Genomic DNA, 26,249 nt, shown 5'->3' with positions numbered 1-26,249 from the left:
TATCATTTCCTTTTGGATTCCACATATAAGCGATGTCATATGATATTTCTCCCTGTCAGGTGCTTCACTCAGTGTGACAATCTCTACATCCATCCATGTTGCTGCAAATAGCATTATTTCATTCTTTATAATGGTTGAGTGATATTTCATTGTATATATGTACCACATCTTAAATCATTTTACTTTTTGGGTGTGATGGGTCTTCACTGCTGCATGGTGGCTTTCTCTAGTTGTGGCACATGGGGCTACTCTTTGTTTCAGGGCATGGACTTCTCTGTGGCGGCTTCTCTCTTGTTAGAGCATAGGCTCTAGGCACTCGGGCTCAGCAGTGGTGGAGCATAGGCCTAGTTGCTCTGCGGCGTGTGGAATCTTCCTGGACCAGGGATTGAACTGGTGTCCCCTTCATTGGAAGGCAGATTTTTAACCACTGGACCACCAGGGACATCCCTGTACCACATCATCTTTATCCATTCCTCTGATAATGGACATTTAGGTTGCTTCCATATCTTGGCTGTTGTAAATGGTACTGCAACGAACATTGGGAGCATGTATCCTTTTGGATCGTGTTTTTCTCCGGATATATGTGCAAGAATGGGATTACAGGGTCATGTGGTTGCTCTACTTTTAGCTTTTGAAGGAACCTTAAAAAACTATACTGTTTCACAGTGACTGTATTAGTTTACATTCTCACCAACTGTGTAGGCGGGTTCCCTTCTCTTCACACCCTCTCCAACATTTATTGTTTATGGATTTTTTGATGACAGCCATTCTGACTGGTGTGAGCTGCTATCTCATTGTAGTTTTGATCTGCTCTTCTCTAATAATGAATGATGTTGAGCATCTTTTCATGTGCCTCTTGGCCATCTGTACGTCGTCTTTGGAGAAATGTCTGTTTAGGTCTTCTGCCCCCGTTTTGATTGGGTTGTTTGCTTTGATGGTGTTAAGCATCTTGAGCTGTTTGTAAATTTTGGAGACTAATCTCTTGTCAGTCACATCATTTGCAAATATTTTATCCCAATCTCTGGGTTGTTTTTTGTTTTGCTTATTGTTTCCTTTGCTGTGCAAAAGATTTTAGTAGGTCCCATTTGCTTATTTTTGTTTCCATTATTCTGGGAGACAATAAAAAAAAGATACTGTTTTGATTTATGTCAGAGAGTGTTCTGCCTGTGTTTTCCTATAGTAGAAGTTTTATAGTGTCTGATCTCACATTTAGGTCTTTAATCCATTTTGAGCTTATTTTTGTGTGTGGTGTGTGTGGTGTTAAAGGATGATATCTAGTTTAATTTTTTTCATGAGGCTGTCCAGTTTTCTCAACCCCATTTGTTAAAGAGACTTAAAGACCAGGGCTTTTAACTAAAAAATAAGTGATTAATTAGAAAATTTTATTCTTAGCAAAATTTTTAGGATGAACAATTTTGCCAGGGGCCCTGGTGGATTCCTGTCCATGGAACCCCACGCTAACACTCCCATCAGGAGATAAGCTTTGTGCCATTCAGTCAGTCTTCTGTAATCCTTCACCTAGCTTTTGAAGACTCCATAACAGATGATTAACAGTAATAGTCTTGAAGTGGTCTGCAGTGTAGATATTGTTTGTTGTTGATTAAAGACAATAAAAATAAACCAGGGATGGTAAAATTGGCATTCATTTATGACAGTTAAATATTCCCAAACCAGGATTTTGACCTAAAATAATGGCCATTTCATCGCCATGTTGATTGTGGGTTATATGGTATGTGAAAGCAAGGCTGGAGGTTTCCAAATAGGGCAAGTCTAGGTTTGTAATAGCATACAAACAGGTATAACATTTTGGGGTCTTATTCTTGAACAGGCAAGCATAGCTGCATGGTGAGGGTTCAGATTTTACAGGATTATGAGTAGCAACCTCCAATTATGTGCTGTAGGCTTCTTGGTGAACTTGAGTAGGATAAATTGAAAGAATACTTCTGAATAACAGTGATGGAGTTGGGGGACATTTGTCCCTAATAAGTTATTGAGCGTTTTCAGGTACTTTATATATTTCTTCTTATCACCAAATCTGCAAATAGGTAGCACTCCACTTTTACACCTGAGCCAGTGGAAGCTAGAGAAGATACTGAAGCGGTAAACTTCGTGTTTGTGTTCCAGGGGCTTTCTTTCTGCTTTTCAAAACAGTGATTCACGGTTCGGGGGAGGACTCTTCCTCTGTGGAAAAGGGAAATGCTTTTTTCAGATGGTAGGCTCTTTGCCATCCCCCCTTCCAGTTGAGGATTATTGCTAGAGAAAGCCACTGTTTCATGATGGGGGTGTCAGCCCTTTTCTGTTGAAGAGGAGAAAACTGTGGACCTGCTGTAAAATAGCTTCTATTAGTAGAAATTGCTAGTGAACCATTTTTTTCCCCAATATAAGTAAATATAACTATCAACAGTTTTATCTATTGATAAAATAGTACTGATAAACAGAAGTACTGTTTTAAAAAATTTTTTCTTGGAGTATAGTTGATTTGCAGTGTTGTGTGTCTTTTAGATTCTTTCCCATATTGGTCATTACAGAGTATTGAGTTCCTGTGCCCTTATTAGTTATCTATCTATATATAGTAGTGTGTATATGACAATCCCAGTCTCCCAGTTTATCCCTTCCACAATCACTTCCTGGTAATCCAGTCTCTGTTTAACAACATTTGTACCCCCCCCCTTTTTTTTTCAACATTTCACATATAAGCAGTATCATATGATATACGTCTTCCTCTATCTTATTGTCTCAGTATGACAATCTCTGGGTCCATCCATGTTGCTGCAGATGGCAGTATTTCATTCTTTTTATGGCTGAGTTCATACCCCGTTGTATATATGTACCACATGTTCTTTATCCGTTCTTCTGTTGATGGACATTTAGGTTGCTTCCATATCCTGGCTATTGTGAATAGTGCTGCAGTGAACATAGGGGTGCATGTGTCTTTTTGAATTAAGATTTTCTCTGGATATATGTCTAGATAGGGATTGCTGAATCATATGGTAGCTCTATTTTTAGTTTTTTTAAGGAATCTCCATATTCTATTCTTCATAGTGGTTGTAGCAGTTTTATTCCCTCCAACAGTGTAGAAGGGTTGTCTTTTCTTCACACACTCACTCTCTAGCATTTATTATTTGTAGATCTTTTGATTGATGGCCGTCCTAACTGGTGTGGGGTGATACCTCATTGTATATTGTTTTGATTTGTATGTCTCTAATAATTATTGATGCTGAGCATCTTTTAGTGTGCTTTTTAACCACCTGTATGTCTTCTTGAAGAAATGTCTATTTAGATACTTCCCCCATTTTTTGATTGGGTTGTTTTGATATAGAGCTGTATGAGCTGTTGGTATATTTTGGAAATTAATGCTTTGTTTTTCTTTGTTTGCAAATATTTTCTCCCATTCTTAGTTGTTGTCTTTTCATCTTGTTTATAGTTTCCTTTGCTCTGCAAAAGCTTTTAAGTTGATCCCATTTGTTTATTTTTGTTTTTATTTCCATTTCTCTAGGAAATGGGTCAAAGAGAATCTTGCTGCAATTTATGTCAGTGTTCTGCATATGTTTTCCTGTAAGAGTTTTATGGTTTCTGGCCTTATATTAGGTCTTTAATCCATTTTGAGTTTATATTTGTGTATGGTGTTAAGTGTTTTTAAATTTCATTCTTTTACATGTAGCTGTCCAGTTTTCCCAGCACCACTTATTATTGAAATGACTGTCTCTTTTCCATTGTATATTCTTGTCTCCTTTGTCATAGATTAGGTGACCATAGGTGTGTGGGTTTATCTCTGGGCTTTTGTCTATATTCTGCTCCATTTAACTATATTTCTGTTCTTGTGCCAATATCATACTGTCTTGATTACTGTAGCTTTGTAGCCAGGGAGCCTAATTCTTCCAGCTCCATTTTTCTTAAGATTGCTTTGGCTCTTTGGGATCTTTTGTGTTTCTATACATATTTAAAATTTTTTTGTTCTCATTCTGTGAAAAATGCCATTGGTAGTTTGATGGGGGTTGCATTGAGTCTATAGATTGCTTTAGGTAGTATAGTTATTTTGACAATATTCTTCCAATCCAAGAATGTGATATATCTCCCCATCTGTTTGTGTCATCTATGATTTCTTCCATCCATATGTTTTCGTTTTCAGGGTATAGGTCTTTTGTCTCCTTAGGCAGGTCTGTTCTTTGGTATTTTACTCTTTTTGATGCAGTGGTAAATAGGATTGTTTCCTTGATGTCTCTTATCTTCTGTTAGTGTATGGGAATGCAGTAGATTTCTGTGCATTAATTCTCTATCCTGCAGTTTTACCAGATTTATTGATGAGCTCTAGTAGTGTTCTGGTATCATCTTTAGGATTTTCTATCATCTGCAAACAGGGACATTTTTACTTCTTTTCCAGTTTGGAGTGTTTTTATTTCTTTTTCGTCTGTGACTGCCATGGCTGCCGCTGCTGCTGCTGCTAAGTCACTTCAGTCGTGTCCGACTCTGTGCGACCCCACAGACGGCAGCCCACCAGGCTCCCCCGTCCCTGGGATTCTCCAGGCAAGAACACTGGAGTGGGTTGCCATTTCCTTCTCCAACGCATGAAAGTGAAAAGTGAAAGGGAAGTCTCTCAGTCGTGTCCAACTATTAGCGACCCCATGGACTGCAGCCTACTGGCTCCTCCGTCCATGGGATTTTCCAGGCAAGAGTACTGGAGTGGGGTGCCATTGCCTTCTCCAGACTGCCATGGCTAGGACTTCTAAAACTTTGTTGAATAATAGTGGCAAGAGTGGACATCTTTGTCTTGTTCCTGATCTTAGAGGAAATGCTTTCAGTTTTTCACCATTGAGAATGATGTTTGCTGTGAGTTGGTCATATATGGCCTTTATTAAATTGAGGTAGGTTCCCTCTAAGCCCACTTTCTGGAAAGTTTTTCTCATAAATGCGTGTTGAATTTTGTCAATAGATTTTTCTACATCTGTTGAAATGATCACATAGTTTTTATTCAATTTGTTGATATATTTCACAGTGATTTGCAGATATTGAAAAATATTTGTATCTCAGGGATAAATTCCAGTTGATCATGCTGTATGATCCTTTTAATGTGTTGTTGAATTCATTTTGCTAGTATTTTGTCAAGGCTTTTTGCACCTATGTTCATCAGTGGTACTGGTTTGTAATTTTTTCTTTTTTGTGATACCGTTGTCTGTTTTGGTATTAGGGTGTTAGTGAATGAGCCTGGGAGTGTTCCTTCCTCTGCAGTTTTTTGGAAGAGTTTCAGAAAGGCACGTGTTAGCTTTTCTCTAAATGATAGAATTTGCCTGTGAAGCCATGTGGTCCTCAACTTTTGTTTGTTGAAAGTTTTTTAATAATTGTTTCAGTTTCACTACTTGTGATTGATCTGTTCATATTTTATTTCTTCCTGGTTCAGTCTTGGGAGGTTATACCTTTCTAAGAATTTGTCCAGTTCTTCCAGGTTATCAATTTTATTGGTATATAGTTGCTTGTAGTAGTCTATTATGATTCCTTGTATATCTGTGGTGTTAGCTGTAACTTCCCCTTTTTCATTTCTAATTTTACTGATTTGAATCCTCCCTTTTTATTTTGACAAGTCTGGCTAAAGATTTATCAATGTTTATCTTCTCAAAGAACCAGCTTTTAGTTTCATTGACACTTGCTATTTATTTTCTTTGTCTATTTCATTTATTTCTACTCTGATCTTAAATGTTTTCTTTACTTCTACTGACTTTGGGTTTTGTTTTCCTTTCTCTGGTTGCTTTAGGTGTGAATATAGAGAATTACTGTTTTTCTTTTCTAGCCCTACCAAGTAATCCTTCCTATTGATCCATGATTCTCAGTAGTATTAAGGTTTGTGTTCTCTTTTGAGTCTGTAATGTGTCTTTAAAGCTTGCTTTCCTGTCTATAGTGAAAGACAAAGTTCAAAAAAAGCTACAAGTGATCTTACTTCATGGCAAAAATGCCACAAATAACAGTGAAATCTATGAGGCAGTAGTAGAAAATCAAGGGAAAATACCCAATTTTGGTTGTGGTAAAACATGGATATGAACTCAGACCTATAAATTGATCAGAGTTAAGATAGAATATGCAGAGTAATGGGCCTGTTAAGGGTCAGTTTAGTTCAGTCTCTCAGTTATGTCCAACTCTTTGTGACCCCATGAATCGCAGCACACCAGGCCTCCCTGTTCATCACCAACTCCCAGAGTTCACTGAGACTCACGTCCATCAAGTGATGCCATCCAGCCATCTCATCCTCTGTCGTCCCCTTCTCCTCCTGCCCCTAATCCCTCCCAGCATCAGAGTCTTTTCCAATGAGTCAACTCTTGGCATGAGGTGACCAAAGTACTGGAGTTTCAGCTTTAGCATCAGTCCTTCCAAAGAAATCCCAGGGCTGATCTCCTTCAGAATGGACTGGTTGGATCTCCTTGCAGTCCAAGGGACTCTCAAGAGTCTTCTCCAACACCACAGTTCAAAAGCATCAATTCTTCGGCGCTCAGCTTTCTTCACAGTCCAACTCTCACATCTATACATGACCACTGGGAAAACCATAGCCTTGATTAGATGGACCTTTGTTGGCAAAGTAATGTCTCTGCTTTTCAGTATGCTACCTGTTAAGGGTAGGGATGGATAAAAGGTTTCTGTTTTAAAAATGAGAAACTAAGAATTATGTAACTGGAGAATTTTAAAAGGATCACTGTATTCTGTGGTAGGTTCAGCTTTTGGGCAGTTTGATCTTTTTTTTTTTAATCATGTCTTTAGTCTTTTTTAATTAAGTTTTAAAATTTTTATTTACACCATGCGGGTGGCATGCAGGATTTCAGTTCCCTTACCAGGGATCAAACCCTTACTCCCTGCAGTGGAAGTGCAAATTCTTAATCACTGGACCACCAAGGAGGTTCCTAATTAAGCTTTTGAAATCAAATTATTACAGAAATTAGGCATGGAAGGGCCTGGGGTCTTCAAAGGAATAGTTGACATAGGTTTTTAGTTCATTTTTCTCCTTTTAATGAGCAGGTAGATTCTTTTCTTCAAGGATCCTTGTGGCGGCTTCTAACCCCTTGGTTTAATAATAACACTACTGAGAGCCAGCGTTTATTTGTTTGGCACATAGTTAGGTGCCATGTACTATGTGAACCACTTTATGTGTATTAATTCACAAAAAGCCCTCTGAGATAGTATTGTTACTTTTATCCCTGTTGTACATGTCGGGAGAGTGATACGTCTGTTCCCCAGTGGATGTTGCTGGTCTAATCTGCTTATCCTTAGAATGCTACTGTGGGTAGCAGGCAGTTGGTTAATGTATGTTAGACAGTGAATGAATGAAGCATGTAGCCTTAAGGTATGCAGACTGGTTATAAATCCTTGTATCTTAGCCTTTGTGAAGTTGAATATTAACCTTAGAAATCTGCAGTTGTGAAAACGGCCTGTGTCAGTGGATTTAACCATTCTCAATGGCACCTCCCTGGAGGGCTTGGGAAACAATTGTGTTCTGGGTATCTTCACAGTTTGCAAAGAATACGGACCAGTCTTTCAAGAGCTTGAAAATGATGTGGAATTCAGGTTTGTCCCTTTAAGGCCATGCTGCAGAGTTTATAAAGTCTTAAATATTTCTGGTCATTCTCATGCTTACATCTGGATTTTAATAAGTTACACAGAATAACACCAGGCTTTAAAAATTTTGTTTTGATGTGTTCAGCTACAGGGTCTCAGGTTCTAGTTTCTTTTGTTGTTGTTTGTTAGTCGCTAAGTTGTGTCCAATACCTTGCGGCCCCGTGGACGGTGGCCTGCCAGGCTCGTCTGTCCTGCAAGAATACTGGAGTAAGTAGCCATTTCCTGCTCCAGAGGATCTTCCCGACCCAGAATAGAACCTGCATCTTCTGCATAGCAGGCAGATCTTTACCACTGAGCCACCAGGGACGCCCTACTAGTTTCAGTGCTTGGACTTTTATTGTTGTTTGTTTTTGTATATTCCCCAAGGTAATTGGGAATGATAGAAGCGATGAGTCTGACTCCCTTTAGAAGATTGAGTCTGTCAGCCAGTATTTCTTTGCTTACATGTTGGATGTGGTGAGTGAGGGAGATCAAACAGAGAAGAATGGTACCTAGATTTCTGTCTCGGGCACCTGGAGGATGGTGGTCTTATTGACTGAGATGGAGAACACCCAAAAATCACTTGTGTGGGGGTTCAGTTCACTTTGATGTACCTGGGAGTCTGTTTTTCATTCAGTGATGTGTTACATGAGTTGTGTGCACTTTTAATGACCACATAGATTGTATCAGTTATTTAAACAACCCTTTGGGTGGTTTTTGTACCACTCTTGATCCTGCCCAAGTCTTTTCCTATAGGTATATCTTAAAATGTAAAAATAGCAGCTACCATACGCCAGCACCATGCTAAGTACTGTATACATCCCATCAAAAGATTTGGTAGGTGCTCTTCCCCATTTCACAAGTGGGGACTATAGCACGGAGGTTAGTAACTGCCAATAAATGGCAGAATCAAACTTTTGAAACAACTGTATTAATATATAATTTACATAATTGTAAGGTTCACTTTTCAAAGTACAATTCATTGACCTTTAGTATATTTATGGAATTTTGCAACCCTCACCATGATCTATTTTTGGATTATTTTCATCATTTGAAAAAAGAAACCTTGTACCCTTTAGAAACAACTGGCTAACCACCTCCTCACCTCCCTAGTTGAAGGCAGCTAATCCACTTTCGATTACCTGTTCTGCACATTTCATATAATTGGGCTCACACAGTATGTGGTCTTGTGTGACTGGCTTCTTTTCACCTCATGTTTTTGAGGTTTACTCATATTGTAGTATGTATCAGTACTTCATTCTTTTATTGCCACATAATCTACTGTATAGGTAAACTCACAATTTGAACCAGGTGTGTCTGGTTCTTAACGCTCATGTTGCTGCCGTTCTGCTTCTATGCAAGTCCCATTATGTTAGACGGTTCTTATATCTTACATGTCAGTGTTTTTCCCTCTTACTGTTCTCTCAGGGTTCCTGCTGAGAGTTAAGTATGTTAGTATACAGGCAAGAAACTCAAGTCTTTGTTACTTTGTCTAACTTGTTTTGGGCTATAGAGGAAAAGGAGGTGTGAAGTTTCTCTCAACAGGGAGAATAGAAAACCTAAACACCTTTTTTCTGTGTCTAGGAAGAAGAAGCGGGAAGGATAAAAGATTGCTGGGACAACCAGGAAGCACCTGCACTCTCCACGTGTAGAAATGCCAATATCTTTCGAAGGATAAATGCCATATTGGATAATTCTCTGGATTTCAGTAGAGTCTGCACTACACCCGTAAATCGAGGAATTCATGATCATTTGCCAGGTGACTTGGACTTGAAAACTTGGGTGTGCTAGACACGTGAGCATTGCTGTTTCTAGGCCGCTTCCTTGTGAAGTCTATGAATGACCTTGAATCTCAGGTAGCACTTCACCCCTTTCATAGTTTGCCTTGTGGATTGGGTCCCCAGTGGGGTGAAGACATCCTTTGATTATGTGAAAAAAGTAGGTCAGAGGTGGCAAGACTATTTATATATACAATTATGAGTTACATGTTACAGTAGATTTTCTTATAGCTACATTGGAAACATTTTAAAAAGTGATTAATACTTGATGTAACCCAACATAGTCAAAATAGTGTGTGTCAATGTATAATCCGTATAAAAGCTGTTAATGAGAGAGTCTTTTGTTAGTGTTAAGACGTCAGAAGCCAATGTATATTTTACATTTACAGTATAGCTCCGTTTGAATTAGCTACATTTCAAGGGCTCTGTAGTCACATGTGACTAGCGGCTACTATACTGGATGATGCAGCTCTTGGATATTTTAATTGCTTTTAAAATGCGTGCAAGTCAACAAGCATTTGGTTTTCCTGATATTTAGGGTGTTCCACAGAACAGTGAAGGGAGAGGGCAGTGTCTCCTGAAGACAGTTCTTCTCAAGGAGGCTTGGATGTCCCAACAGTGTTTTATAATCTTTTTGTGGGAGTTGCAACATATTATGGGAATGTTGTTGGACTATTCTTTGACTTATTTTAGATGAAAGCGAACATATTTTTAATTTTTTAAATGGACCTTGAAAATATTTGGTAAAACAGGGGTTCTCAGAACAAGGACTGGTAATTGCTGTTTCTTTAGTTGTAAATTCATTGATTTATCTTTAACTTTGCCTTGGAAATAATTCCCACAAAAATGCAGAAGTATGTGAACATAAAGTAAGTGTTTAAGGGGAAAGTTTATTAGGAAGGAGATGGCCCCATAGAAATTTATTTATTAAATTGTGCTGGGAGAAAAGTGAGAGAAGAAAATGGGAACTGAGGGATACGGGTGGGTCTTGTCTCTTCTGACTTCCAAAAAAGTATACGTATAATGTTTCCTGTTAATTGGAGTAAGCCGTGAGCTAACTCTTATTCTTTATTTAGCTTGTGTCAAGTGAAAGATTCAGAGAACCTGCCTGGTTCTATGTGTTGTGTTTTTCTCTTTTCAGAAAGTTGCATGAATTATATTCCAGTAAGAATGACAGTCAACAGTGATTTAAATCTCACTGGGTTGCTTCAGACACGCTGGAACATTTATGGTCTATAGCAGAGCGTTTTTCAGCTAATGCTAGGTTGTTGACCTGAGTAAGGGAAAGGACTCCTGGTCAGTGAGATGGGAGCTTCGAGGTGTGCATGTTCACAGTTGGCCAGGGCACCCAGTGGCCTCAGTGGTAAGACCCAGGTTCTGGTCACAGACTGGCCAACCTATAAGGTGTAGACTACTTGAGCTCTACAGAGGGGCCTTCTCAGGGCATAGGTTCAAGAAGTGCAATGGATGGGAAGAGTACCTGGAAGAAATAAGGGAAACCTGGGTTGTAAGGTTGACCTTGGGCAGTGAGACAAAGTAGATAGTTTTTTCCAGCTGTAGGACAGGATGGTGCCGGCCCCAGATGCCCCACAGGGCTCTCCTTGTTGGGGGCTGGTGGGGGTGCTCAGTAAGGAAGCGGTGCTGCAGCTTGAAGGGACCTCCCGTAATTGTAGGAGAAGTTCTGGTCAAGGTAGCTGGTGTTCTGTGCCCTTTGCACGTACCTAGCCCCTGCTGTGTGGTCACCTCTCTCGTCCCCGCCTGAGATGCTGGTTCAGGGTGTGGGCTCTGGATCTTGAGAGGTGAGGCGGGGCTGCTGGCCTGGAGCAGAGAGCAGCATTCCCAGGCTTACGCAGCAAGGAAAAACCCACCTTGTGGTTAATGCACAAGTAAACCTGGGTGTGTATTTTCCATGAAGCACTTTAACCTGAACTTATAGCTTCTGGTCAGAAGTAATCTTGTTACCTAAGTAGATAATCAGCATTATAGAAACCCAGGAACAAGATTGGTTAGAACAGTGTTATAACTAGGAGCAGTTTGGTGACAACAAAAGCTAAAGTAGCCGTACAGTGGAATGTCCTGCAGTTATTAATACGTTTGTAGTGGATTACTTAATGATGTAGATAGTCACAGTACCTGAAGTGAAAAAGCAAAGTACAAAACAGTGTGGTCTCAGGGATGTATATATGCATAGAAAGACTGGAATGGCAAGGTGTAAATGTAACAGTGAAAGTGTAATGGCTAATTTTTTTTTTTCCTGTGTGCTTTTCCCCACTAATTCTTCTGTAACAAACATATTTTATAATAAGAACAACTTGTTAAAAAAGAGTATTTCTTGGCACAGTGTTTCAGCATTGATATTTGGATTTTGCATAGGTACATTTAATTGTGCAACTTGCTTCATATAGGTACACTTAACTTTGCAGTAGTTATATGCTATTTGTTTTTTTCATTTGAACAAGTGTTTGATTTATCACTTAGAAGGCTTGTGTTATCTGTGACAGAATTTCATTGCATATAGTATGCAGTGAGAGTCGTATCAGAACTTTGCAAGTCAGCTGGTAAGGTGTTACTGGAAAAGTGCTGTGAACAAGGTCCAAGGAGGGAGAGAGAGACTGTGTTGGTTAGGGAGTGAAGAAACACTGTCTGGATGATGCAGCATTTGAAATAAGCCTTGAAGAAGAAAAAGTTACTTCAGTGTAATTGGATATTGAGTTAGGTTTGTTGTTGATTCAGGATTGACATTGGGGTCCAAAGCTGAGGTCGAAGATGGTTAGATGACCTGTGGTACAGTGACAGTCTCCAAGAGTGGGAGCCAGATACCTCACTGGGGGCTTCCAAAGAGGCCACAGAGCTGTCGCTCTACCACAGACCTCACCTCAGCCTTTCCCTGAGCTGTCTAGGAAGACTGGGGCAGGCAGCATGCAGGGTAACTCTCTCCCCTCTTGCTGGAGCACAGCAAGGCGGGCGCTGCTTCCACTGTCAAGTGGAGTGAGGGGAGTGTCTCCAGAGAGGAGCATTTGTGTAGATGGAAATTGCTTCTAAGAAGGAACACAAGGTTGTTGAACCCCTTGTAAGGCAGTAGACTCGCTGTTTGTCCTTGACTGAGTAGAGGTGAGAGAACTTGAGAGGATGATGTGGGGCAGGGAGGGCGGGAGGGCGGCTGGAGCTGTCTGAATGCCCACCAGCTGACGCACAGGGAAACTTCCTCTGGTTCAGGAGAAGTTGCGGGAGGCTGGAGTTTTCTGGCTGGTATTGCGGCAAGACCTTTGTTGTTGTGGGTGGGGTTGGGGTGGGGCTGGGAGGTTAGGCCAGAGCTGGACCCCTCATCCAGGCAGCTCCTCAGAGAGGGTGCCTGCCTCCTCAGGGGCCCTTCCCTACTCCTCGCCTAGTCCTTTAAAATTCTGAGGAAGGAAGGAAATGGGCTGTCAATGGACATGTGATTGAAACATAAATGAACTGAGTTATTGTTACGTGTCTGTCAAGTGTGAAAACTGTTAAGATGACTTTAAGGGACTTCTTAACTATGGGATGGGCCTGAGGCGCAGTGTCTGGAGGGAAAAGTTTCATGTTAACTCACTGAGATGAGACCTCTCAGAGACTAAAGTAGTTGGAAGCTCAGAAGAGGAATAGATAAGTTAAAGTAGTTCACAGCAAGTAAGGGGTGGGACTGAAACGCTGATTAATATTATTTTGTTATAATGTAATACACATACAGAAAAGTCCACATCATAAGTGAAGAGCTCACACTGTCTCCAGCTGAACATAGGTAACCAGCAATGCAGATCTAGATGAACTGCCAGCTTTCAATTTAGGACCAAAGAAGTATATAATTGTAGCCGGATATATTGAATTTCTGACTGAGATGGTTTCCTTTTTTATTCTGAGAGTATCATCCCTAAATTATCTTAAAAGCTGTTCTGAAATAAATTTTAATATATTCAATCCCAGCTAACAGGAGACAGTTGAAATTACTCTTGGGAAGTCTTACGTCCCATAAAATAATTTTTTTTTTCTGAAACCTTTAATATATGGCTTTAACAGTTAAATTTTTAAATTTTAGTCTGAGTATGACACTATATACAGAAAAGTATGTATGATATATACCTAAAAGTATGATACTTTTACTAGGATAAATATGCAAATTTAGTGAGTTTTCACGCACTGAACAGATCTTGTATATCCACTTGTATATAGAGATAGTAGACTGGAAGCCCCCGGCAGCCCTACAGCCTCTTAACTAGTGAAGGGTAAACCACTGTGCTAACTTTTAAATGCATATGTTCTGCCTGTTTCTGAACTTACATACATAGAACCATAAATGTGTGCTCTTCAGCTGTGAGATTCACCTATTCACAGCCAGTGGTTGTGGATCATTTGTTCCCATTGCTGTACTGTATTCTGTTGTGTGAATATATTCCAGCTTATTCTACTGTTAACAGACATTTAGGGCTATTCTGAATAGTGCTACTCTGAACGTGTGTTTTGGTGAACTTACTTGTATTGGGTGTATCCTGGGAGTGTTGGCTGGTGGAGTATCTGTGATTTCAGCACTAATGCGTGCTGCCAGTTTCTCACAGCAGTTGCACCAGTTTACACTTGTGACATTCACTGTCAGATGGTTTGGGTTAGTTCTGCGTCCTCACCAAGATTTGGTATTGTTTTTTTTCCCTTTGACTATTTTGGTGAGTATGTAGTGGCATCTCTATTGTGGTTTTAAGTTTCCTTTCCCTGATGACTTATGAACTTGAGCATCTTTTCATAATGTTTGTTAACCTTGGCATATCCTCTTTCCTGAAGTGCCTCTTCAAGTCTTACACACTAATATTTCTTTAGAATTACCTGCCTTTTTCCTGTTTAGCTACAGCTATTTTCTGTTTACTCTTTTATATATTCTACACTATGAGTTCTTTGTCTGATATATATAATAAAAAATATTTTCTCCAAACCTGTGGCTTGTGTTTATACTCTTAATTGGTATTTTTTAATAACAATTTAAATTTTATGGAGTGCAGTTTATCAACTTTTCAGTTATGGCTAATGCTTTGTTGTGTCCTGTTTGAGAAGTGTTTTCCTGTTCCAAAGTCATGAAGATATTCTGCATTTCATTTAAGAAAACTTACTCTTTTACCTTTCAGTCTTAACATTTGCAACCCGTCTTAGATTTCATATTGTACACAATGTAAGGTGGAAGGTCAAGGTTCGTTTTGTTCTGCATAGATGGACAGTTGACCCAGCACCACGTTGGGAAAAAAAATCTCTTATCACTGTACTGCTGTCGCCTTTCTCGTAAGTCAAGCATCTGTATTATATGTGCACGTCTGTTTCTGGAGGCTTTTCTCTTCCATTGTTCATCTGTCCTCATGTCTTAGAGACCACAGCTTTCTAGTCGATTTTGATACTTGGTTGTGAAGTGCTCTATTTTTATCCTTCGTGATCCTTGGTTCCTCTTGGACATTTGCATTTCCACATAGTGATGGGGTGGAACGACATGACACATGTCAAGCTGAATCCATGACTATGTGGAGATGCAAAAGTTTTTGTTTATATTAAAAAATACTTTGTGTAGTTAAAAGAATACATGTAGCATATAAGCTGTGGTATCAGCCCAAAAAGGTCTCCAGAACTGTGCCCCAGAGTTCTTTTCTTTTATACTGTCTGGTGTGTTTCTGTATGTTGTATAATTAAAATTGCTGACTCAGATGAAATCATGGCAGGAATGCTGTTCTGGTGCTTAAATGAATGTTCTCTGCCTCGAAAAATCCTACCTTTATTTAAGAGTGACTTGGTTTTCATCTCTGAAAAGCTTCTCACGTGTTCTATTGTCTGTTTGGCTCTATTAGATGGAGCAGGATCATTCTTGGCTGTTGCAGATTGTTACCGACCCACTATGTGGTGGTATAAATATAAACATGTATGTTCTCTAAGTGGGGAGGTTATAGTTTGAAGAAAAACATACTCAGTTTGCCCATTTCATAATAAACATACACAAATTAAGTGCAGATTCTGGATGCAGGTTCCTTGAGAACAAATCCTGGCGGTGCTACTGACTTGATCTAACCTTAAAGGTTAAGTTTTCATGACACAGGAGTAGTAATAATACACATTTATAGGATTTTTGTGACACTTGAATAAGATACGTGTATTGAATACCTGAATAATGCCTGTAACTGCACTTACTAAATGCTGGTAGTATATGATTATGATGGTGTGTGTATATATAGCATGCAGTCATGAGAGCATTGCTGTGTTCATGTGTTTTTTTAATTAAACTTTTTATTTTGTGAAAGAACCCACCTGTCAGTGCAGAAGACAGGGTTCGATCTCTGGTTGGGAAGATCACCTGGAGGAGAGCATGGCAACCCTCTCCAGTATTCTTGCTTAGAGAATCCCATGAGCAGAAGAGCCTGGCAGGCTACAATCATAGGATCACACAGAGTCAGACACAACTGAAGTGACTTAACAATGCTGTGATAGTTTCAGGTGGGCAGCAGAGGGACTACTCAGCCATACATACACTTAAATCTGTTTTCCCCCAAACTCACCTGGGTCATGTCTTTTTTGAAAGGTGGACTTCTGAGCCTTCCCTGGTGGTCCAGTGGCTAAGACTCTCCACTCCCACGGCAGGGGCTGCAGGTTCAGTCACTGGTCAGAGAACTAAGATCCCACATGGTGTGCAGCATGGCCAAAAGAAAAGATTTTTTATGTTAAATTCTGTTTGCACATTCAATGTTGATAACATCTAGGATTTTTTTTATTGTGGCAAAAATAAAATTTACCATCTAAAATATTTTTGGGTGTACAATTCAGTGATACTAGACACATTCACATAGTTGTGCAAAAGTCGCCACTATTTATCGGCCTAACTCTTCATCTTGTAAAACTGGAACTCTACCTATTGAGCAGTAATTCCCCATGCTTCCTTCCCCTAGTTGTTGGCAGCCACCATTATACTTTGTCTTTATGGTTTTGACCAACTTCAGATATGTGGAATCATACAAGTGTTTGTCTTTTTTGTGACTTGCTTATTTCAGTTAGGGTAATGTCCTATCCTAACAAGGTCTATCCACGTTGTGGCGTATAGCAGATTCCTTCCTTTTTCAGGCTGAATAATATACTCCATTGTACACATGCAGCACATTTTGCATATCCATTCGTCCATCAGATGGGTACTTGGGTTGCTTGCACATTTTACCTATTGTGATTAATGCTGCTGTGAATGAACATAGGTGTACAGGTATTTCCTTGAGATCTTGCTTTCAACTCTTTTGGGGTATATACCAAGAGGTGTAATTGCTGGATCACACAGTAATTTTTTTAATTTGCCATACTATTTTTCACAGAGGCTCTACTGTTCTTCATCATCTCCTAGTAGCCTACGGGTTCCAATTTCTCCACACCCTCACCAACACTTTTCTCTTCTTTTTTTTGATAGTAGCCATCCTAATGGGTGTAAGGTGGTGTCTCATAGTAATTTTGGTTTGCATTCTCTTGTGATTAGTGATGTTTAGCATATTTTCATGTGCTTATTGGTCATTTCTGTATCTTCTTTGTAGAAGTATCTGTTCATGCCCTTTCCCACTTTTAAATTGAGTGGTTTGGTTTCTCATTGAGTTTTAGGAGTATCTCTCTGTATTCTAGATGTTAATTCTTTATTGGATGTTGATTTGCACATATTTTCTCCCATTCTGTGAGTTGACTTTTTATTTTATTACTAGAATAGTGTGTTTTGATGTACAAAGTTTTTACATTTTCATGAAATCTCATTTGTCTATTTTCTTTTGTTACTTGTGCCTGTGAAGTCATATTCAAGAAATCATTGCCAGACCCAGTGTTGTGAAAATTTTGTCCTGTGTTTTCTACTAAGTTTCATTGTTTCGGGTCTTATATTTTGTTCATTGATCCACTTTGAGTAACATGGCATTGGGTGAGAGTCCAACTTCATTCTTTTGCAAGTGGATGTCCAATTCTCCAAGCGCCATTTACTGAAGACTGTTCTTTCCCCTATTCAGTAGTCTTGCTGCTGCTAAGTCACTTCACTCGTGTCCGACTCTGTGCGACCCCACAGATGGCAGCCCACCAGGCTCCCCCATCCCTGGGATTCTCCGGGCAAGAACACTGGAGTGGGTTGCCATTTCCTTCTCCAATGCATGAAAGTGAAAAGTGAAAGGGAAGTTGCTCAGTCGCGTCCAACTCTTCGCAACCCCATGGACTGCAGCCCACCAGGCTCCTCCGTCTATGAGATTTTCCAAGCAAGAGTACTGGAGTGGGGTGCCATCGCCTTCTCTGATTCAGTAGTCTTGGCATCTTGTTAAACGTCATTTGACCATGTCTGCAAGGGTTTATTTCCAGACCTTCTATTCAGTCTGTATGTCTGTCTTTATGCTAATACTGCACCGTTTTGATTACCATATCTTTGAGGTAAGTTTTCAAATCAGGAAATGCTGAGTCCGGTTCTGTTGATCTTTGTCAAAATTGTTTTGACTGTTCAGGTCACTTGAGATTCTATATGAATTTTAGGACAGGTTTTTCTGTTTCTACAAAAAGTCATTGGGGTTTTGATAGGGATTGCATTGAATCATTTTGAATAACATTAACATTTTAACAATATGAAGTCTTCCAATTCATGAACATGGGATGTGTTTACATTTATTTATGTTGTCTAATTATTTTCAGCAGTGTTTTGTAGTTTTAATTTACAAGTTTTTTACCTTCTTGGTTAATTCCTAAGTATTTTATTCTTTTTGATGTTGTTATAAATGGTATTGTTTTTGTAATTTCCTTTTCAAGTTGTTCATTGTGTATATGAATGCAGCTGATTTTGGTGTGTTGGCTTGGTATCTGCTGGCTTTGCTGAATTCATTTATTAGCTCTAACAGCATTTTTTGTGGAGACTAGGATTTCCTGCATATAAGAGTGTATTCTACTCAAACAGATAATTTTACTTTTTCCTTTCCAACTTGGATGCCTTTTATGTTTCTTGTTTAATTAATTGCTCTGGCTGAAACTTCCAGTAATATGTTGAATAAAAGTTGGTGAAAGCAGGCATCTTTGTCTGGTTCCTGATCTTAAAAGAAAAAGTGTCCAATCTTTCACCATTGAATATGACATTTTCTGTGGGTTTTACATATATGGCATTTATTATATGAAGGTAATTTCATTCTGTTCCTATTCTGTTAAAAAAGAGGGTTTGTTCAGGAAAGGATGTTGAATTTTTAATAACATTTATTTACTTGTTTGACTGCATCAGGTCTTAGTTGCAGTTAGGGTGTTGCTTTGAGATCTTTCTTGTTTTTTAATGTCATCTTTTCTAGATACAGATTTCCTTCATTGCACCACTTTTGCAGTGGCCCTTAAGTCTTTGTATGTTGTGTTTTGTTCTCATTTGTTTCTGAAGGTTTCTCATTTCCCTTCTCAGTTCTTCTTTGATTCCTTGGTTGTTTAAAAGTGTTACTCAGTTTTCTCAGTTTTGTAAATTTTTCAGTTTCAATTTTGTTACTGATTTCTATCTAACTCCGTCCTGTTGTTGTCAGAGAAGATGCTTTGTTTGATATCTTTAAAAATATATGGAGACTTTATTTGTTGCCTGAAGTATGGAAAATGTCCCATAGACACTAGATAATGTGTATTTGTTGTTGGATAGAATGTTCCATGAGCTTTCCAGGTGGCACTGGTGGTGAAGAATCTACCTGCCAGTACAGGAGACACAAGATAAGTAGTTTTGATTCCTGGGTGGTGAAGATCCCCTGGATGAGGAAAATGGCAACCCATCCCAGTATTCTTCCCTGAAAAGTTCCATGGACAAGAGAAGCCTGGTGGGCTACAGTTCATGGGGTTGCAAAGAGTCTGACACAACTGAACACACACACACAGTTCCATATATGTCTGTTAAATCTAATTGGTTAATTTTGTTGTTCAGCTGCTGTACTTCCTTATTTAAATATCTTCTGTCATTTATTCACTATTCTGAGTGGGATATTTAAGTCTCTGACTGTTATTGTAGAACTGTTTCTCTCCCTTCAGTTCTTAAGTTTTGCTTCATACATTTTGATAATTATATATTGTATAGTTATATTGAGGGTTTTAGTAACATACAGAGTCTCTTCTTGTCTGTATTAACTTTTCTGTGTCTGTTTGGCCTGCCTTTAGTGTGGCACCCCGGCTGTCTGCTGGTTGCTGTTCGTGTGTAATATCTTTCTATGTCCTTTCACTTTCCTTCTGTTTCTGTCTTTGGATCTCAGGTGAGTCTCTTGTAGTTAGATCTATGGGATCAAGTGTTTTTATCCATTCTGCATATCTCTGTTTTTTGATTGGAGAGTTTAATCCATTTATATCATTTAATTGCTGATAAGGAGAAGACTGAGATCAAATTGACAACATCCGCTGGATCACAGAATAAGCAAGAGAATTCCAGAAAAACATATGCTTCATTGACCACGTTAAAGCCTTTGACTTTGTGGATCACAACAAACTGTGGAAAATTCTTCAAGAGGAAGGAATACCAGATCACCTTACCTGCCTCCTGGCAAAACCTGTATGCAGGTCAAGAGGCAACAGTTAAGAGCCAGACATGGAACAATGGACTGGTTTCAAATAGGGAAAGAAGTACATCAAGGCTATATATTGTCACCCTGCTTATTTAACTTATATGCAAAGTACATCATGCAAAATGCTGGGCTGGAGGAAGCATAAGCTGGAATCAGGATCAGAGGGAGAAATATCAATAACCTCAGAGATGCAGATGACACCACCCTTATGGCAGAAAGTGAAGAACTAAAGAGCCTCTTGATGAAGGTAAAAGAGGACAGTGAAAAAGCTGGCTTAAAACTCAACATTCAGAAAATGAGTTCATGGCACCCATCACTTCATGGCAAATAGATGGGGGAAACAATGGAAATGGTGACAGACTTTATTTTCTTGGGCTCCAAAATCAATGCAGATGGTGACTGCAGCCTTTAAATTAAAAGACGCTTGCTCCTTGGATGAAAAGCTATGACCAGCTTAGCATATTAAAAAGGAGAGATGTTAATTTGCCAGCACGGGTCCACATAGTCACAGCTATAGTTTTTCCAGTAGTCATGGTGGATGTGAGAGTTGGACCTTAAAGAAGGCTGAGTGCCGAAGGATTGATGCTTTTGAACTGTGGTGTTGGAGAAGACTCATGAGAGCCCCTTGGACTGCAAGGAGATCAAACCAGACAATCCTAAAGGAAATCAATCCTGAATATTCACTGGAAGGACTGATGGTGAAGCTGAAGCTCCAATATTTTGGCCACCTAATGTGAAGAGCTGACTCATTAGAGAAGACCCTGATGCTGGGAAAGATTGAAGGCAGGAGCAGAAGGGGACAGCAGAGGACAAGATGGTTAAATGGCATCACCTACTCAATGGGCATGAGTTTGAACAAGCTCTGGGAGATGGTGAAGGACAGGGACGCCTGGTGTGCTGCAGTGCATGGGGTCACAAAGTGTTGGACATGACTAAGTGACTGTAAAACAGCAACAAAGGAGAAGACTGACTTTTACCATTTTTCCTATATGCCTTATAGCCTTTTGTCTCTCATTTTTTTGCATTCTTGTCTTCTGTGTTTAGTTGATGTTTTTATAGTGAAATGTTTAAATTCCTTCTTAATTTTTTGGTGTGTAAATTCTGTAGCTATTTTTGTGGTTGCCATGGGGATTACTTTTAATGTCAAAGTTATAAGACTATAATTTGAGTTTACAGCAGCTTAACTTCAATAACATAGAAAAATTTCTGCTCTTCTGCAGCTCTGTTCCCACCCCTTTCCGTTTTTGATGTCATAAAATTACGTCTTTATACTAGTGTGTACCTCAAAAGATAAACTTAAAATTCTTTCAGATGCGTTAGTCCCCTAAATTATGTAGACAATAAGATTGGGAGTTACAAACAAAAGTTACAGAAATATTAGCTTTTACATTGTTTTTTTTTCCTTAAATGTATCAGTCTCTTAGATAATGTAGAAAAAGGATACAGCTACCAGCCCTTGTTAACAGTCATGCTTGCTTTTGTAATTGCCTGTATATTTCCGTGTATTGAGATCTTTTTTCCTCCATGTGGTTTCAGGTTACTGCCCAGTGTCCTCTCATTTCCCCTTGCTGGGCTGCTTTTCTTACAGGGCAGGTTGGTCACAAGCTCCCTCAGCTTTTGTTTATCTGGACATATCCTAGATTTCTCCCTCACTTTTGAAGGACAGTTTTGCTGGGTACAGGATTCTCAGTTGAGAGTTCTTTTTCTTTTAACAATTTGACTCTCAGCCCTCAGTTTTCTGGCCTCAATGGCTTCTGATAAGAAATCTGTTGATAATCTTATTGAGGATCCTTGTATGTGATGATTTGCTTCTCTCTGCTCCTTTTAAGGTCCTCTGTGTCTTTTTTCTTAAAAATTTGATTATAATGTGGCTTGGTGTGAGTCTCTTAGAGTTCACCTCACTTGGAGTTTTTTCGACCTTCATTGTTTATATTCATTTTAATCAAATTTCAGAAGTTCCCAACCATTATCTCTTATCAGATATTCTCTCTGCCTCCATCCCCACATCCCCTCCTCCTGGGATTCTCAGGATGAATTTGTTAGTCTACTTAATGGTGTCCCACATGTCCCTGGTGTTCTGTTCATTTACCTTAAATCTTTATTTAAAAGTATCTATTTACTTTTTGGCTCTGGTGGGTCTTTGTAGTGGTACAGAGGCTTTCTCTAGTTGTGGCGAGTCGAGGCTACTCTCTAGTTGTGGCACGTGGGCTTCTCATTACAGTGGCTTCTTCCATTGCAGAGCACAGGCTCCAGAGTGCATGGGCTTAGTTGCAGCATGCAGGATCTTAGTTCCCAGACCAGGGATAGAACACATGCCCTTGCATTGCAAGGTAAATTCTTAATCACTGAACCATGAGGGAAATCCCTTAAATCTTTTTTCTTTCTGTTCGTAAGTCTTGACAGTTTTCATTGTGCTATCTTTAGGTTCACTGATTTCTTCTGCTTGGTCAAATATACTGTTGAAACTATCTAGTGAAATTTTCATTTCGGTTAGCGCATTTTTCAGCTGCAGAATTTCTTTTTTTCGTTTTGTTTTGAGGTTTTCTCTCTCTCTCTCTCTCTCTTTTTTGTCCATGCTGTGCAACTTGTGGGATCTGAGTTCTCTGACCAGGGATTGAACTTGGGCCCTTGGCAATGAGAGTTCAGTGTCCTAATCACCAGACTGCCAGGAAATTCCTAGGTTTTCTCTCTTTGTTGACATTTCCATTGTTCATTTCACACATTGTTTTCTTGACTTTCTCTACATCCTCCTTTAGTTCTTTGAGTATTTTCAAGATCATTGTTTAAATTCTTTGGCATATTTGCCATTAGGTCTTTTTCAGGGACAGTTTTACTGATTTTTTTTTTTCCTTTGAATGGGCCATACTATCCTATTTCTTTGTATGCCTTGTGATTTTTTTCATTGGATGCTGTATGTCTGAATCTAATAATATGGTAAGTCTGGAAAATTAATTCTCCTCCTCCCCCATAGTTTGCTGTTTTTATGGTTTTGCTTTGTTTTGGTTATTGTAGCCTGCTTTTGTCAAGGATCAGCCTGAGGAGTCCCCACAGGTGTTTACTGAGCCTTGCCCTGGGCACATGCAGCCGCATCTAATTTTCCCCATACATGCAGTTGTTTTAGAATGCCGTAGTCTTTAATATCTGGCTCCCATGAGAAAAGGTGAAAAATAAAAGATGAAAGTGGGGGGCAAGGTTGGGGGAATGGCACCAACCCATTTAATCTTCTGCAAGCCACTTCAGCTGGAGGCGGTGGGCCTTGCAGCAATTGAATAGTGCAACAACAAGGTGCAAGAATGGCTGCCTACCTGTGTCTGGACCTTTGTGATCAGAAGGAACAGTCAGTGATCAGAGCACAGATCACAGGATTTTCAGGAGACAGTCCTTTTTGCATACTCTTACTCCCACAAACTGTCCTAACTGTTACAGGAACATGTGGGCATAGATGGCTTTTACTGTGCTGAGAGCTGAAATTGACTGAAATTAACAGCCATTTACCTTCTGAGTTTTCCCTTTGAAGTTGCAAACCTTCAACAGACTTCAGCAGAGTCCTGAAATAGTTGCATCCTTATAGATTCAGCTAGTACAGTTGTTGCCTAGCTGGTGAGACAGATTCCTGGTGCTTCCTCCTCTTCCGTCTTCCCAGAACCCTCCTAACACTTAGGATTTTAGTTGTAGTTTTGATGTGTGATATGCATACATCATGTATTTAGATTTTAGTAACTTCCACTGGTTTCTTAGATTATCATTTTTTACTTGGTTCATTTTTGGACTGGTTTGCTTGACTTCCTTAAATTAAGGGTACCATACTTAAGAAATTGCTAAAACCATTGTACACACTAATAAATTATACAGTACCCACATAAGTACTACTCTCATTACCAGTACCCCCAAAGACCCCCATGTTTTCCCTAAAGATCACATTTCCCTTTCTCCAGATGCAACCATTATTTTTCTGTGTTTTCTTTGATGTATGTTATTCCCATGCCTATAAAACTAAAATGTATCTAAAATTTGAACTTTATTGTATGCTTTTATGAAACTCATTCATGTTGCATGCAACTGTAATTTGTTAACATTGATGGCTGTATAGAGTTATCACGAAATACCTAACAGTTTTCAGTTTTGATGTTCAACATTTAGGTTGTTTCTAGTTTGGGGCTGTTAAACAGTGATGGAATGATTTTTTTTGTGCATGAATCCTGACACACAAGCTCCCTAAGTTTGAGATTCTTTAAAATTAATAGATAATTCCAAACTTTCCCAAAGAAACTGTACTATTTTACAGTACTTTCCCACCAGCAGGGTGTGTTAGTGCCAGCTGCTTCATACCAGCATCAAGTACTGAAATTATCAACTCTTCTTCATGTAGCTGTTCTTGTGGATGGAATGTTACCCATTATGGTTTAAAATTTGTATCTTCCGAATACCTACTGAGGTTTTAACATTTTCATGTTGTTGGCCACTTCAAATACTGTCCTACCGTGTAGTTACGCAGTCATGGATGCTGTTCTCAGTTGGGCGAGTCAGATTTGTAGGCAGTATTTATTCTGGCGGAGACCTTTGTTGGATACATGCATTGCTAATATTTCCCGCATTTGGGGCTTATCTTTTTAGTCTCCTAATGTTGTCTTTTGATGATGATAAGTTCTTCATTTTAAGATGGTTCCAATTAATTGATTTTTTTAAATTTTCAGTTAGCATTTTCATGCCATACTTCAGAAATCTTTCTCTTTTGAGGAAATGAGGATGTTTCTTGTGTTAATCTTTGAGATTGACTCTTTGGTTGACTCTTTGGATAATATTGTAGACGGAATTTTTAAAAATTTGTTTCCTGATTATTTTCTAGTACATAGAAAAACAGCTTTTTGCATATTACCTTTAGTGAACTTGATAAATTTACTTCATAAACTTGCTAAACACCAGCAAGAGTTTACTTATAGATTCTTAAGGAATTTTCTACATACACAAATACATTGTCTGCAGATTGTGAATGTTTTGTTCTTTCCAGTCCTTCTACTTTTTTCCCATTACTTATTTCACTGGCTTCGGTTATGCAGTAGAGTGTTGAATAGAAGTGACAATGACAAGCATCTTTTGTCTTGTTTCTGGTCTTGTGGGAGGGGTTACAGGAATGGGCGTTTTCAGCATTTCACCATTGAGTGTTAGCTGAAGTTTTTTAGATACTCTTTTACTTGGCTAAGGAAATTAATTTATTTTTAGAATTTGCTGAGAAGGCTTTTTGAAAGTCATGATTGGATGTTAAATGATTTCAGGTTTTTCTGCATCTGTTCATTTGAATTTTCTCATTCTAAAAAAAAAATATGTGGGTTTGGGACATTCCTCATGGGCCAGTGATTGAGAATCTGCCTTTCAATGCAGGGGATACAGTTCCATCCCTGGTTGGGGAACTGAGATCCCATGTGCTGCAGGATAACTAAACCCGCAACAAGAGATGCCTGCGTGCTGCAGTGAAGACCCAGCGGAGCCAAAAGATTTAAAGCAATTAAAAACAAAACAACACGTGTAGATAACGTTTAGAAAAGAATACCCAAGTAAACCCAACTTGGCATTAAACCATGCTTGGAATAAACACAACTTGGTGATTAAGTAGTTTATTTAGTGTATTGCTGGAATTGATTTGCAAATGTTGTCTTTAGGATTTTTGTGTTAATGCATTTGAGATCAGCTTGTAATTTTCCTTCCTTAAAATATCTTGGTATCAGGGTTATACTGGCCTCTTGAAACGAAAGAGAAAGTTCCTTTTTTTCCTGTTCTTTGGGAGAAAGTTTGTACAATTTACAGTACTTGTCCTTAAGTTTTGGTTTTATTTACTGGGGAAACAACCTGTGCCTGGAGTGTTTTGTTTATTTTTTGAGGGAATGGTTTAAATTATGGGTTCAGTTTTTTTTTTTTAACTAGATAAAGAATTATTTATATACTCTGTTTCTTTTAAGTTTTGGTAAGTTGAGTTTTTCTAGGAATTTCTCCATTGCATTTAAAATTTCAGGTTCATTGACATAAATTTATATATAATAGCTATTCTTTGTTTTAAAGTTACCAGTATTCTTTATTTCCTTTTACTTAGGTATAATTGACATTTACAATGTTACTAAATTTAGGTGTATAACATATTTGATATTGGTATATACTGTGACGTGATCACCACAGTAAGTCTAAGTGACATATCATCATACATAGTTAAAGAATTTTTTCTTGTGATGAGAACTTTTAAGATTTATTCTCTTAGCAGTTTTAAAATATGCAGTGCTGCTGCCTCTGTTTAGGCACTAAGTCATGTCCAACTCTTTGCAACCCTGTGAACTGTAGCCCACCAGGCTCTGTCCATGGGATTTCC

At 38.9% G+C, this 26,249-nt stretch overlaps 2 protein-coding genes across 11 annotated transcripts in view; both read left to right on the top strand.

Moving 5' to 3' along the window:
• The window catches only part of RPS17 (ribosomal protein S17), a 122,761-nt gene that overhangs the window by 27,521 nt on the left and 68,991 nt on the right, over positions 1–26,249 (top strand). The gene's annotated exons all lie outside the window — the stretch shown is intronic.
• Positions 1–26,249, top strand: part of CPEB1 (cytoplasmic polyadenylation element binding protein 1) — a 109,996-nt gene that overhangs the window by 21,750 nt on the left and 61,997 nt on the right. For 9 of the 10 annotated variants that reach the window (XM_070775190.1, XM_070775189.1, XM_070775191.1 and 6 more), the window contains exon 2: positions 9,157–9,331. The exons of the other annotated variant lie outside the window; for it this stretch is intronic. Coding sequence is in view for 7 of the 9 variants with exons in the window: in XM_070775189.1 (XP_070631290.1) it covers positions 9,157–9,331 (175 nt within the window). In the remaining 2 variants the exon portion in view is untranslated. The remainder of the gene's footprint in view (positions 1–9,156; positions 9,332–26,249) is intronic. 10 annotated transcript variants of the gene reach the window in all.

The sequence above is a fragment of the Bos indicus genome, chromosome 21, assembly GCF_029378745.1.
Source record: "Bos indicus isolate NIAB-ARS_2022 breed Sahiwal x Tharparkar chromosome 21, NIAB-ARS_B.indTharparkar_mat_pri_1.0, whole genome shotgun sequence".
NCBI lineage: Eukaryota > Metazoa > Chordata > Mammalia > Artiodactyla > Bovidae > Bos > Bos indicus.
The sequence above is the reverse complement of the archived record's forward strand: the minus strand, read 5'-3'. Positions and strand labels throughout refer to the sequence as shown.